Source organism: Marmota monax, unplaced genomic scaffold, assembly GCF_021218885.2.
Source record: "Marmota monax isolate L192 unplaced genomic scaffold, Marmota_monax_Labrador192_F-V1.1 WCK01_AAM20220418_F8-fsc00207, whole genome shotgun sequence".
Taxonomy (NCBI): domain Eukaryota; kingdom Metazoa; phylum Chordata; class Mammalia; order Rodentia; family Sciuridae; genus Marmota; species Marmota monax.
In genome coordinates this window covers 1584302-1599655 of record NW_026692713.1, presented here as the reverse complement: position 1 = coordinate 1599655, position 15354 = coordinate 1584302, and the positions used below count along the sequence as shown (strand labels likewise).

The following is a 15354-nucleotide window of genomic DNA, read 5'->3' as shown; positions in this document are numbered from 1 at the left end:
TTTATTCTCCTCACAAGAAGGTAAACTCAATAAGGACAGGAGAATTTTTTTTGGCTCTTTTGCTGGTTATTCTGTTAAGTGCCAAATTCTTTATATCACAAGTTATAAAAAAAATAATTTTTGAATTGATGAGGCCTATTCCATACTTATTACCATTCTTGGTCATACCTCTTGTCCTATTCTCACATAATTCTGGTCAAAACCAGTAACCATCTTTTCCTCCTATTCTCATTCCTAACTGAAATAAAAAAAATATTTACTGATTCTGAATTGGCCTCCTAGAGACCTGGGCACCAACAAAGGGGGTCCTGAGTAAGGGCAATAAGGCTTTCATTCCCTGGGAACACGCCCCATATCACATACCCACAAATCACCATCTGAGGACTATATCATCATGTAGAGACCAAGTTCTCTCATCTGAAATGCTTGGAACCAGAAATGATTCTGTTCCCACATTTTTTAAATGTTGGAATATTTGCATATACTATTGGGTTATCTTGGGGATGGGACTCAAATCTAACCAAAAAATTCATATTGGTCTGCTGAAAGTCATCAATGACCCTTAAGTTGCCAAGTTCAATGGCTATTTTATATATACCTTAAACATACAACCTGAAGGTAATTTTAACAAGATTTTTAGTACATCTGTCTTTTAACTGCCCCCTGTCACATGAGGTCACACATGGAATTTTCCACTTTGTAGCATCATATTGGTACTCAAAAAGTTTTCGATTTTGGAGTATTTTGAATTTTTCTGAATAAGGATTCTTTAACCTGAATTTCGCCTATGAGCATTCAGAAGCACTCATTATGCAAAGACAGACTTGGGATGCTTCCCACATCTGCACCTGAGGGCCTGAATCCCCAGATGTGCCTATAGCAAACTACCCAACCACCACAGTCAGGAGCCGCTTGCCACCATTTGGGTCTGAAAAAGCCACAGAGTATGTGGAACTTCAGGTATATTCATAGTGGTTTAACTGGAAGAAAGAATTTCAGGATGATGAAGGATGAAAGGAGAATGGGAAAGGAAAAAAATAAAGGAGAAATGGGTGGACATGCTCTTTGCATGAATCTTTAAAGTAGGACCAGGCAAATATAGACCAGCAAAGTAAGGTCTGCACCAGGCCCAGAGAGCCTCTAGTCCTGACTTACCTTAGATTGAGGGGGTCCTCTGTGACACCTTTCCCCTTCAAGCTGGGCTGGAAAGAGCAAAAGCTAAACAAAAAAAGAGAACAATTTTATCAGGAGAGCCAAGCCCTTCCCACCACCACCAGAGACATTTCCCAAATCAGAAGTTGGCCCATTCTTTCTCCTCCATGTCTCAGTCCCATACTGACTGAGGTCATGAATACCAGGCCCACTGTGCCCTGAGGCACCCCTCAGCTCATTCTAACTTCAACTCCAACAATGATGACATTAAAACAGTAGGTACTAAACTCAATGTGCTGTGGCATCTCCTCTGGGCCAGGCATTTGATAGTTCCATGGCCAACTGTGACAACCACTGCTGTCCATTCCAGTGTGTCAGTGCTATCTTAATTCAAGCCTCCTTGCATAGCTTTGGAATTTACACCAGTCTATACTCTTGAACTGAGCTGTGTGTTATAGTTTGGATCTTAAATGTTGCCCAAAAGCCAAGGTGTTAAAGGCTTGATTCCCAGGGTGGAGCTATTGAGAGGTGGTGGAAACTTGGAGAGATAGGGCCTAGTGGGAGGTCTTAAGGTCACTGAAGGCATGTCCTTAAAGGGGACTGGGGAACCCCAGACCCTTCCTCTTGCTCTCATTTTCTTTCCCACCATGAGGTGAAGAGTTTTGTCACCTGCTGCCATCATCATGTGCTGCCTCATCACAGGCTCAAAGGAACAAGGTCAATTGATCATGAACTGAAACCTCCAAAATCGTAAGCCAAAACAAACCTTTTCTCTTTATAACAACTTTCTCAAGTATTTTATTATAGTGATGGAAAGTTGACCAACACATATTGAAGCATAAAACTTCTAGATTAGCTATAAGAAACTTTTTGTTTTATACCCAGAAGCCATAAGGGGCAAATGAACCAAGTGTAGCATCACTGGTCCACTTATTCAGTGTAATCTAAAATGGACCTTGAAGACAATTTTAAGAGGCAACCTAACAGTAGCCCTTGGAAGGAACTCATCGGAAGTGTCACCTGAATCAAAGGGGCATGTCCAGGGCTGGCAGGCACAGCCTCTCTGCAGTTATTTTGCTCCACTCTGGCCTTGTTTCCTGGATGCACTGGCTGGCCCTGGCACCACTTACTGGCGGAAAGGCAAACTTCTGAGTATAGAAAAGGGCTTCCAGAGTAGGGGAGGGGTCAAGTCTCATCTCTTTAGTTAAGCTCAAAGTGGAGCAGAACATAGCCACCCTCCATTACCCCAACCACAGCACGGCCTGCTTTGACTTTCCTTCCTGTGCTTTCTAGATTCTTTATACATCTATTTGTCTACAACTTTAGTAACAATAAAAAATATATAACTTTTGAGTATTTGGGGTTCAGATACTGGCTCACATTTCCTAGGTTTTCGTCTGGTTGGAGAAAGAGGAACAGAGCTGAAGTGATAGGCTTCTCTTTTAAAGAGAAAAGATGCTCCTTGCACCCCTGGAAGGGTGGTTGCTGGGAGTGGTTTCCACTGAAGTTTGAAACTGGAGGGACTGAAATTGGCAATCGGGATCAAAAAGGAAGATTGGGCCAAAGAAAAAGCTTAGTTGGAAAATGAGAAAACAAATCCAGAACATTCTGGAAGTCCCATTAAACAACCAGTTTCTGAACTAGGGTATATCTACTCTATTTTTTCTTCTCCTCATTCACTACTGTACTAAAACCACTTTAATCCATGAAAATGGAACCTACTTCCCAGGCTTTAGGGAAAGAGCTTCTCTACATTTTGTCTATATTTTGTCCTAGGATTCAATAGTTCAGTGGGCAGGAAGCTCTTCCTTTTTTCTAACCTAAATCCTGCTTGCTATGGATTGGAAATACTTTTCCTGAAAACAGACTTGAGCAAACTCTGGGTTCAGGATCAGTTTCCTTGGAAGGAGAATTTTTAATCTCTTACCTTTTGAAGGCCCTACTCCGATCACTGTTGTAGAAGACAAGGAACTTGGAATATCCATTTTGAAAAAAGAGTTCCAGGGCAATATCCTAAAAAGAGAAATATTTTCTTCTTATACCTGATATTTCCTGGAATGGAGAGGCCCCAGGGCAATAGAGTTGCTGGCAGAGGGTCCTGTGGACCTCTGTGGCAGGCAACCCCATAAGCAACTTAACTCCTTTTTTTTTTTTTTTAATTTTTTATTGTTGGTTGTTCAAAACATTACATAGTTCTTGATATATCATATTTCACACTTTGATTCAAGTGGGTTATGAACTCCCATTTTTACCCCATATACAGATTGCAGAATCACATCAGTTACACATCCATTGATTTATATATTGCCATACTATGTCTGTTGTGTTCTGCTGCCTTTCCCATCCTCTACTATCCCCCCTCCCCTCCCCTCCCCTCCCCTCTTCTCTCTCTATCCCCTCTACTGTCATTCATTTCTCCCCCTTGTATTATTTTTCCCTTTCCCCTCACTTCCTCTTGTATGTACTTTTGTATAACCCTGAGGGTCTCCTTCCATTTCCATGTAATTTCCCTTCTCTCTCCCTTTCCCTCCCACCTCTCATCCCTGTTTAATGTTAATCTTCTTCTCATGCTCTTCGTCCCTACTCTGTTCTTAGTTACTCTCCTTATATCAAAGAAGACATTTGGCATTTGTTTTTTAGGGATTGGCTAGCTTCACTTAGCATAATCTGCTCTAATGCCATCCATTTCCCTGCAAATTCTATGATTTTGTCATTTTTTAATGCAGAGTAATACTCCATTGTGTATAAATGCCACATTTTTTTTATCCATTCGTCTATTGAAGGGCATCTAGGTTGGTTCCACAGGTTGATCTACATACTGTGGGGTCGGGCTCCAAATTCCTCAATAGGATACCCATAGCACAAAAGTTAATAACTAGAATCAACAAATGGGACTTACTCAAACTAAAAAGTTTTTTCTCAGCAAAAGAAACAATAAGAGAGGTAAATAGGGAGCCTACATCCTGGGAACAAATCTTTACTCCTCACACTTCAGATAGAGCCCTAATATCCAGAGTATACAAAGAACTCAAAAAATTAGACAATAAGAGAACAAACAACCCAATCAACAAATGGGCCAAGGACCTGAACAGACACTTCTCAGAGGAGGACATACAGTCAATCAACAAGTACATGAAAAAATGCTCACCATCTCTAGCAGTCAGAGAAATGCAAATCAAAACCACCCTAAGATACCATCTCACTCCAGTAAGATTGGCAGCCATTAGGAAGTCAAACAACAACAAGTGCTGGCGAGGATGTGGGGAAAAGGGTACACTTGTACATTGCTGGTGGGACTGAAGATTGGTGCAGCCAATTTGGAAAGCAGTATGGAGATTTCTTGGAAATCTGGGAATGGAGCCACCATTTGACCCAGCTATTCCCCTTCTCGGTCTATTCCCTAAAGACCTAAAAAGAGCATGCTACAGGGACACTGCTACATCGATGTTCATAGCAGCACAATTCACAATAGCAAGACTGTGGAACCAACCTAGATGCCCTTTTTTTAATTTTTTTTAAAGAGGTAGAGAGAGAGGGAGAGAGAGAGAGAATTTTTTTTTTAATATTTATTATTTTAGTTTTCGGCAGACACAACATCTTTGTTTGTATGTGGTGCTGAGGATCGAACCCGGGCCGCACGCATGCCAGGCGAGCGTGCTACCGCTTGAGCCACATCCCCAGCCCAACTTAACTCCTTAATTAGACCTTCTGACTTCCCTTTAGGCTATGAAGACCTTGTTGATGGATGAGGGGGGTCTATACAGAATGAATGGGAGAACAGGGAGCCTAGCCTCAGCTACCACTTCCCTTGGACAAAGCAGGAAGTGAATGCCCCATTCCTGGGATGAGCAAGAAGCAGACAGAGGGAGAACATGCCCACTTGCACCCTCAAGACACTTTCATTTCCAGGTCATGGGCTTGGGGTTTCCTAAACCAGGGTCACCTCACTGGAAACACCACTAGTTAAGTGGGGACCGCTCTCAACCTGGGCAGCATTGTATGCTCATCTGCAGACACAAGAGGCACCAGGGGCCTTGCTCAGTCCATTTTGTTAATCCATTTTGCTGTGGCTATACTGATGTAGCAATGTGGTTATTAATGCCTAAATAAAAACTCATAATTTAATTTTATTTCATTTTCCTCCCTTTCCTCCCTCCTTCAAACTCTTCCTCCTTTCTATTCCAAATTATGTCAATAAGAAACTTGGAGTAAGGGATACAGTGCACTCATATGTGGGATACACCTCGTGGGCGAGAGGTGGGGTCATAGAGAGAGAATTCTGGCTGAAAGGGATGGCTAGAGAGGGGTGAGGCCTGGACATGGAGGTTCAGACTTAGAGATGGGCTCCTGAATCCAATCATAATAACATCCTGCTTTAATTTGGCTGGGAGTCAATTCTCCAAGTCCAGGTCACTAATGCCCTTGAGCAGAGGGGAGACATTCATAATGATATTGCAAGCCCCCTTCTCTGGTAGATATGAGACCCTTATTTTTTCCTTTAATAAGAGAAAAAAAATAATATACAAAACAGGAAGGGATATAGAATCTGTAGAGGCTACAGCTTGCCCCGGCTACCTTGAGTGACAGGCTCAGGTTTCTCCTAGAAGAACCAAGGCTAGCTGATTGATTGGTGGCCTTGCTCTCAAAACTGCCCCCTTACCACCCCTGCCCTACTTGGCATTGCACACACACCCTTCCGCTTCTGGCTTCCACTAGCGTCAGGCTAACTGACCATCTGGAAATAATCATCATTTATTGGAGAAAAAGAAATTCGCTTACTCCACCTATATGCTACCAAATACAGCCTGTAAGGCAGGCATAAAATCATAAAAAATAACTTTGAGTGCCTACTATGTGGGCCCAAATGTGCTCAGTGTATATGTGCAAGGTAAGAAGAATAAGGCTTGGCTCTCTGTTCCATGATAGTGAGGAAGTTCAGAGAGATGCCGGAAGGAGCCACAGTGGGTGCAAAGAGCCCAGCTCAGCTGCACTGCCCAGAACCTTCCAAGTGGGGCTGCTCCTTCCAGTCACCATCTCCTTCTTCTTGCAAAAGAGCTCAGGAAGGTCAGGAAAACTGAAAACCAACCACTTTTTGAGCAAAAGCAGCACTGAGTAAAGAAGAAAGTACAACAGAGGCCTAGACCCAAAGGAGTAGGCTGGACCCTGGTGAGCAGGGCAGCTGGAACTTTCTAGAATTCACTCCTGTGAAAGGCCTCCCTGAGCTTTGGTTTCAGACAATAATAATGAGCCTCCTGCACGATTTAAATGATGAATTAAAGTACTCCACACATCCAAACTAAATTTGCAAATGAAATGCACCCTTATTAAGTTCATCAGGGATAAACACCATTCCTTTGCTAGGCTTTGGAACTAACTAGTTCCCTGCAGAGAAGGTGAGTAATGAATCCTGGCCTTTCCCCTCCTCCTACATGGTGCCTCCGCCCCAGGCTGTGCACAGGTTCCAAGCGTGCTCAAAGAGGTGTGTGTGTTCAATGGTGCTAAGAGCACACTTGTCATGACCAGGTCCTCCCACCCGCCTGCTCATGCTGTCAGAGCCCCACCGACATACCTGTAGGAGGAAGCGGGCCTGCCGGAGCTCCCTAAGGTCCCAATAGCTGTGGCGCTGGCACGAGTAATGGTCAGAAGATCTGTCTTTGCTGCACATGTTGAAAATGAAGGAATCGCTGATGCTGAAAAGGAAAAAAAGACATTCAGTGCACACATTTGCACACCTGTGTGACAGCATCTGACAGGCTCCTTTTATTATCTGCCCCTTCACTAGCCTCATCCAAGTTTCTGGGGACAAGCTGGTTGGCTGTTCTAGCCATGCCAACTACTGGTTGGCTGCTTCCATGGGTCTGTTAAGCCCTTTCTGATTGCTTGTCCATGTCCCCTCTGACACATGAAGCCCTGCCCTTGGGAGTAAGGTGGAGTGCCAGCCTCATCAGGTGATGGCGATGGCGGAGGACACTGTTGACACAGGGTATAAAGGCTGGGGGATGTGGGAAGACTCCCTGGGTACAGGAGTGTGTGAGGAGCTGTTGAACCATGTGGCTCTTCAGTACCCTGGATCCACATCCCCTATCTCCATATCTCTGGCAACCCTGAGAGTATTCCAGATGATTGTCCTGAGTGGCTGGGGGGGTCAGCCTGGGACAAAGAGGTCAAACTGAATTCTGAAGAATTGCTTAACCGCATAGCAAAACCAATTGTCTGCAAGCCAAGGCTTATTTGGTAGGCAAGATCCACGGCGGAGTGAGAGTAAGGGTGGGGGTGTGTTCTTAAAATTCCCCAAAGCCAGGCCTTATAGAGTGAGGAGAAAGCCTGGAGGATGGGGTAGAGACCCATACAAGAGGCAAAGTAGGGACACGCATGTGACCCGAGTCCTGCTCGCCACCCACCCTGTAGTATGGTCGAGTGGCCTGTAGGAGGTGGGAGGTGGTCTAGAGAGGAGTTAACTGTGATACTTAAGTGAGATCTTGGAGGCTTTCCCTGTAAGATGTCAGAATAAGCCCATCTCCTTGGGAAGAAGAGGTGAGGGAAGGAGGGGAGAATCTACAATTTATCCAAATATTTGTTCCCAAAGAGATTAACCTTGAGGTGACAGGGTAAAGATTTTCAGAATTCATACAAAGAGGGACTTGAGAAATAAAGTTGATTTCAGTTACAGATAGTTACATTTATGTACAGCTGGGCCATGTAGTCATTTTAATCTTGTATATAACCACAAAAATTCTTATTAAAATATCCTTTTAATAAAGAGAAATGAAGGCCTCCTAAGCATTCTGGCCCCAAGAAGCCTGAGTGTGACCACAGGCTCAGAGAGCCAAGAGCTGAAAGACCCCAGCCCAACGTGGTCCTGCTGACCAAGGTCAAGTTTCTGGGAATAGTTGAGGAAATTGTTTTGTCTCTCCTAGTGCTGTCCTCTCTGCCCAGGCCCCAGCCTCCAGCCTAGGCTATAAGGCTTCCATGCCACCAATCTGGGGCAAACTGAGACAGAGGTCTGGCTGTCCCAGGCCTGGCAGGAATGCTCCAGTACATAGTCAGTGGAGGTCCAGGTTACACAGGGAAAACTCTGTACTTGCACCCCTGTTGGTGGTCACTCCTGGGCAGAAGGGAAGCCCGAGCCCTCTGTGTACCCCCCCCCCTACACAGAGCTAGACTTAGAAGATGCCATCGCAGGCATCTCTGAGGTCCTTCCCACCCCTTCTCGGAAGAACCACCCCAGGCCTTCTTCTCTGAGTCACATCACTGTAAGTCTGCTTGGATACAAGATGTGACTTTCATTCTGGCTGCTTCTGCCAGAATGATTTAATTCAAACCTGCTGCCGGCCAAGGCCCTTTGTCCATTATTAATGCCTCTGCTTGGTTTGAGCTGAGCTTTCCCCAAACTTCTCTGACTCCCAGTGAGGCCACAGTGATAATTCAATGTCTGACCCTCAGCTTGGGTTAAGGACAATCTCAAGTTTTCTGTGTTCCCATAGGCCTCTCCTGATGGGAACCACAGCAAATATTCTCCATGCCTTAGCTGCATGTTTGGCTGACTTCCCTCTCCTGTGAGCCATGTAATGACACAGGCTTTTCCCTCTGGCTCTCTGTGTCCCCCAGCTTCCCCCAAGCTCTGGGTATGTTTGCTCAGTGACTGTCATGCTCCTGGCCTGCTGAGAACTTTCCTGTCCATTGTTTAGTTTGATTTTCAAAATGAACCTCAACTGAACAGGCATGGTTATTACTTCCATATCATAAATCAGGAAACTGCATTCCAGAGGATGAGACTTTTTCAAGGTTGCTTGGTTATGAAGAGATGGAACTTGGATTCAAATCCAGGTCCTCTGACTCTAAAATCTAAGTTCTTTCTAAAACCCAATTTTGATAGAAGTGAATTTATCACCCCTCCCTGAGGCAGAAAGCCTCCCTAAATTTTTATAGAGCTCTTCCCACAAACTCCCTCTTCTTAGTTTGCTCTCTGTATATGGATTCTGCAAACTAGGACTTTGAAACACAGAATGAGAAAGAATACTCTGGAAAATGATAAGGGGTTTTTAGGAGAAATGAGTCATTTTTCTCCCACTTATGGTAACTGTATAGCCATATAGGACAGGAATCCTCAGATAGACCCAAATCTTCAGAAAAACTAAATTATGTACACCATTGAGTTCACTGATGGAAGTCCAAGTCACAGATGTGATTGGGGGTATCTTGACAACAATACATGTTCTACAGAATAAATCCAAGTTGAGGCTTCCAAGGTTGATGAGTAGGAAGGGGCAGCTGATCCATGTTCTTCTTTAGGTAGATCTTTTACTATGATTCGTAGAATGCTGTTCATGCTTCGACTGTCTGATAGCTATCGTGATAGGTGAACATTGTCCAGGGTGATCATAGCATAGCATTATATTCTTATTAGGGAAATCACAGTTAAGTGAGTTATAATATTGGTTGACATGTTCTTTGATAGAAGTGAATTTCAGAATAAAGTATATTTTGATTTGCTCCTCATTTGAAGTTAATGGATAATTGTCAGAATTATGCCTAGAATTTATACCTGGACTCATTCACTAGATCACAAACCCTTTAGCAGACTTGGCCTGCATCTGAATCATGTCTTTATATCTGTGGAATCTATGATGATGCCTGGTACAAAATAGATTATCAGAAATATTTGTTGAATTGAACTAAACAGGGACAGGATGACTTAAAGCTGTTCAATGATAAGAAGTATCTTATTATATATCCTATCACTAGAGGTCCAGATGGATGGTCTGGGATCCCACCAAATTAGTCAAATGCTGTATATCGTGACTGCCATTGTTATGGGCAGGATTGTGTCCCCCCCAAAAAATGTGGTTAAGTGAGAATGTGACTTAACTTGACATAGTGTCTTTACAAAGGTCATCATGTTAAAATAAGGACATTAAGGTGGGCTCTGCTCCAATATAACTGGTGTCCTCACTCAAAAGTGAAATTTGGACACAGACGCAGATGAAAGATGGTATGAAACCAGGGAGAAGATGACCATGTGACTGGAGCGATGCTGCTCAAGACCAGGAACACCCAAGGCTGTCCACAAACGCCAGAAGCCTGAAGGGCAAGGAAGGATTCTCCCCCTTGAGCAGGCAGCAAAGCAAGGCCCTGCTGACACCTTGATTTCACACTTCTAGGTCCATGAAACAGCAATCTCTGTTTTCTTTGAAAGCCACCCTGTTTTAGACAGTCTTACCAAACTAATACAAGTGTGCAAGAAGGGGAACCCAACGTAAATTAAACTAACCTCTTTAGAAGAGTCTCAATTTCTGAGGAAAGTTCCAAAGTACTGAAGTCATCACCAATGGGGAAATTAGAGTGTTCTTGAACTTTATTTGGGATATTTTTATGGCGCATCAGAGAGGCTCTTTCAAGGTCTAATGCTCAACTGTACTTGATGGCAGTCTTTTAAAGAAGCATTTCAGCGTTGACTTAGCTTTATTTTTAACAAGCTTATTTATGCATCTTCCTTAGTCCCCATGGTCAAAATAAGACTTAATCCCCATTGATCTGACATGATCTAAAAGCCCATCTTTGAAAATTGCATCTGCGAGTGTGCCAGTAGTTTCTTAGGACCATAGACAAGACCCCCCAGAGAAAGCACTCTCTGATTAATGAACACTTCCTTTGAGGTATGATAACTAAAATTACCTATGCAATTTTCAAATGGTACTCTAGGGTAGGGATTTGTTTTCACTCTACTCCTGCTTGCATTCTAGAAAAGTACATTTCCAAACAAGGGAAGTCTTGTTTAATTGCAAAATCAAGTGCATATATATAACCTGACCACTGGACTTCTATTAAAAGTGCAGAGATAGTCAATTTGATCAGGATTAGATATACCTCATCAACACAATTTATCTAATCAATAAGACCTTATCTAGCACCAGCTCAATGTAAACCTGAGGTGAGGAGTGGAGCAGTGGATTATGCAAGTCATCACAAGGTCATGCCATGCAGACAGGTAGAGTAGAAAGCTTTCATCCGCTCTCAGAAAGGCAAGTTTGCAGACCCATTGTCCATATTGATCAGTGTCAATAAAACATGAGCAATGAGATGGGATGAGTATGCCAAGTATTAATTATGCTTCTCTTGCCTTGGAAAAGCACAGAAGACTTGCAGCAATTGGTGAACATTGGGTATGAATAAAAGATGGAAATTAGCAGAGAGAAAAAAAATGCCAAGCATTATAAAGGAAATCTAAATCAAAACAGGTGGGCTGACATCTACTCTTCCACACTCCCTCCATTCTTGCCTTCTGACATAGGCTAGAAATCATATGACAACTGGGCGTTAAAATTCTTAGTTATTAGCAAGTCAGGATTTTGATTCCTCTGTCAATATCCTGAAACAGTAATTCTCAAAAATGTGGTCCCAAAAGTAGTAGAATCAGCCTGAGTTAGATGGTTGGTAAAATCTCAGTTTCTACCTGAGAACTACTGAATCAGAAACTAGGGAGGGGGAAAAGCTCAGAGGTCCATGTTCTAACAAGCCCTTTTGTGATTCTGAGGTGAGCTAGTTTTGAGAGTCACCTGGCTGAAAGTTACCTTGCCATCAGTGGCAAGTTAGCCATAAAAGGCAAGGCCATCTCTGCAGGAACAAATCTTCATCCAAATGTCTTCAAAAGCAATGATCAAGTGTGAATATACAGCTTGACCACTGGACTTTTGGAAAGAGGACAAACACAGTCAATTTGACTTTGGATGTACTTTATAAACAGAAGCAAATTGATCAATAAGAGCCAGTTGAACCCACAGAGACCACAAACATCATATGTTTAAGAAGGACCTCAGAATTTCCTGACAAAGATATCTGGTATTAATTAGTGTAAAAAGGGACAAAATTTCTAACAAACTCTCACCCATCCTTCACTTGACCTTAGCCATTTCCCCAGGCAGCCCTTCCTCACACCACCATACCCAGGTTATCTTTGCAGTTTCACACCATGAAGAAACACACATTTTGGGCTATCATGACAGCATGCTCCAAACTCTTTCCAAAATAATGGGTTTATACTGCTAGCTGTACTCATGTGCCTCTGCATGAATGGAGCAGTGCCTAACATCTTACAAAGAATGGGCAACCAACAAATTTTTTAATGCATAAGCTGATGGGCATTTTCATATAATCTGAGAAAAGATCCCTATATACGGTGTTACATTCCATATGATGACAGCTGTCATGTCACTCCAGACTTCAGCTTTGGGAACCCTGGTCATGGATAGCTTATAGCTGTAGACCCCAAGTGATCCCATTTTATCTCAGGGCTCAGTTTCAGGCCCCAACCCCTCAGAAAAACCAAGGAGGAGGGAAAGAAGTAGAAGTGACTACAAGAGAGTTGGGGCTCAGGGAAGAATCCGCTGGAAGAAGTGGAGAACTTACTTGGATAAGCAGTGCCGGGTGCAATAGACGTCACCTGTGGGAGACAGGGTGAAGTTCTCACAGATGTAGAAGTGCTGGTGGCCAAAGAGCAGGACCCCTTCAGAGACCAGGTGGCCCTGCACAATCACCAGAGAGAACTTCTGGGTCACCTAGAGGGAGAGGATGCCAGAGTCAGGCTGTGTGCACATAAAGCATACTCTTACAAAGAACAGGAGGACAGTGACCAGTCACCCACTGAGAACATTTGGAGTTGAGGTTTTTACCTTGTAAAAATGACAGGCTGCATTCACAACCTGTGTGGGACTTCTACATACAATATCCTGTGCAGTTTTTAATCTACCCCAAGATACTGCCACCCCCATCATCAAGGTTTGCAGGTTATGTTTATTGCAACATTAAGCATGTCAAGTCCTTGCTTTCAGCCCGTCCACAATCATACAAAGCACTCTGCCGTTGGCAGTGAAGTAAGTTTGCCAGGCACAAGACATACCTCAGTTACAGAGGAGAAAGTGTCCAGGGATCAGCTGGTGAATGGCTGAGCCAGGACTAGAACCCAGGTCTGCCCGGAACAAGATCAAGACTGGTGCTGCTGTTTACACAGGGCCAAGGCAAGTGTGCGTAATGGATACTCAGGGTCATCAGATCCTTCCTCTTGGATTATAGCATGTGTTCCTCCAACTGCTAAAATGTTAGCAGCTTTCCAGAATTGCCTCAGCTGAAGAGGGCACCTGGGCCAAAGTCACATCCTCTTCCCAGGGGCACTGACCCAGCAGCTGGTCAATGTGCAGTAGGGAGACTCAGCACCTTTACCTCTATTTTGGTCTATTGTAAGGAATCATCCCACACTTAATAGTTCCTAGGTGGTATCAGCTGAAGCCTTTGCTGATATTGCATTGGATTTACCTTTTTCCATTGAGACAGCCCTGTAGCCCTCATTCCCAATAAACTTCCTATATGCATATTTTTGGCTCATGGTTCATTCCTCAGGGAACCTGACCTGTCACAATGACCCAGAGTTCTTCACGTAGTAAAGACTAAGTAGATCCTTGCATGAAATAAGTCCCTGAAGGAACAAGTGAGTGAATAAATAATGATAGGAGTCCAAATGGATTGAGATTAAGGCCAAGGCAAATGTTTTCTCAGGGTAATTTTGTATTAATTCCAGCTATTCAAAATAGAACTGATATTTTTGGAAGAAAAGAAGAGGTCTCAGGAAATAAGAACCTCACCAAAGTCTGGGCACAGTGGCACATAACTGAAGCCCCAGCTACTTAAGAAGGGTGAGGCAGGAAGACTGCTTGAGTCTTATTCAAGGCCAGGTTGGACTACAAAGTGAGACAGAGGAGGAGGAGGAGGAGGAGGAGGGGGAGGGGGAGGGGGAGGGGGAGGGGGAGGGGGAGGGGGAGGGGGAGGAAATAAAGGAATCTCATCAAAATCAATTACATGATGTTATGGTTTAAATGTGGTTCCTTCCACATCCCCCCCCCAAAAAAAAAACTCATGTTGAGGCTTAGTTTACCAGAAGAACAATATTGAGGTGGTGGGGCCATTGAGAGAGGTGATTAGGTCTTTAAGTTGGAAAAAAACAGGTTGTTATAAATTGAGTTTAGTTTCCTCAGCTTGTTCCCTTGCATCCTGTCTCACAATGTTATATTTCCCTTTTTCTCTCTCCCAGCATGTGGTGCTATCTAACTTGAGGCTCTCACCAAAAGCTAGACTTGGGCACCATACAGCCAACAGAATCATGAGCCAACATAAACTTCTTTTAAAATATATATTACCCGGCGTCAGATATTTTGTTATAGCAACACAAAATGGACTAAAAACTTAGCAAATGACATAGGCTGGGACTAAAACTGAGCTCCTTGCTCACTTTTAGGAGCAATGATGAGGCCACAAAGGGTGACACCTGGAAAGCTGGCCCTGAATACCCGTTTTCCTACTCATATGGATTTAGTTAAAGTTAGGGTCAAAGCCCCAAGGCAGATATTCACTGAGGGTTGTGTTCCAAGATAAGCATTAACCATGTGATCCAAGGTGAGTCAGGACTGAGCTATTTTTCTAAACAAGGACCAGCCAAGAATCTCGATTTCTATAGCCAAGCCTACTGCAAGCAGCTGGCTCTCTCTTCTTCTGAACTACTTCATTGGAAAAGCTGGTCCTCAAGCCATCTTCTAAGCCACAGAGTTCAACATGAACTTATTTACAATTTCATTCACTCATCCAGATGGTTATGTGTGCAACAGTTATGGACTCAGCGCCTACTCCATGCCAGGCCCTGAGCCAGCCTTTGGAGATATTGGTTGGACAAGACTATCAGGAGCTTCACCCTGGTGGGGTTGAAAATGGGGGAAGTGGATATTGGATGAACATGTCAACCAGCAAACTATTACAGACTGTAATATGTGCTGAGAGAGAAAAAATAGAGTAATAGTGATAAGGCGGAGAAAAACTTAAAGAGAGCACTATTTTATACAGATCCTGAGATTTGAAGAATGGAAATGGAACTGCCAGAGAAAAGCCAGGAGAAGAACATCTCAGGGAAAGTAAATATCCAGTTCAGAACTTAGAGGCAGGACACGATCAGGGGAGCAGGAAAGAAAGAGTGCAACCTGGCTGAGACGAGGCTGGCAAATAGGAATGTCCCCATGATGGGAACATAGATGCCTCAGAAAGTCACAGAAAGTGACTCCTATTTTTTTTTGTTTTTGCAATGGAAAACCATAGGAGGGCTCATTTATTAAAAAAAAAAAAAGCTGACTTTTGGGTGAAGAATGGATTGGAAAGGTTGGGAAC

General features: G+C 43.5%; 1 protein-coding gene across 5 annotated transcripts in view; it reads right to left on the bottom strand.

Annotated features, from left to right (window-relative positions):
- Window positions 1–15354, bottom strand: part of Wdfy4 (WDFY family member 4) — a 282996-nt gene that overhangs the window by 75017 nt on the left and 192625 nt on the right. For all 5 annotated transcript variants that reach the window (XM_046446708.2, XM_046446712.2, XM_058579999.1 and 2 more), the window contains exons 44-47: window positions 12559–12707; window positions 6722–6842; window positions 3080–3165; window positions 1156–1218 (exon numbers count right to left, since the gene is read on the bottom strand). In XM_046446708.2, coding sequence (XP_046302664.1) covers window positions 1156–1218; window positions 3080–3165; window positions 6722–6842; window positions 12559–12707 — 419 coding nt within the window. The remainder of the gene's footprint in view (window positions 1–1155; window positions 1219–3079; window positions 3166–6721; window positions 6843–12558; window positions 12708–15354) is intronic.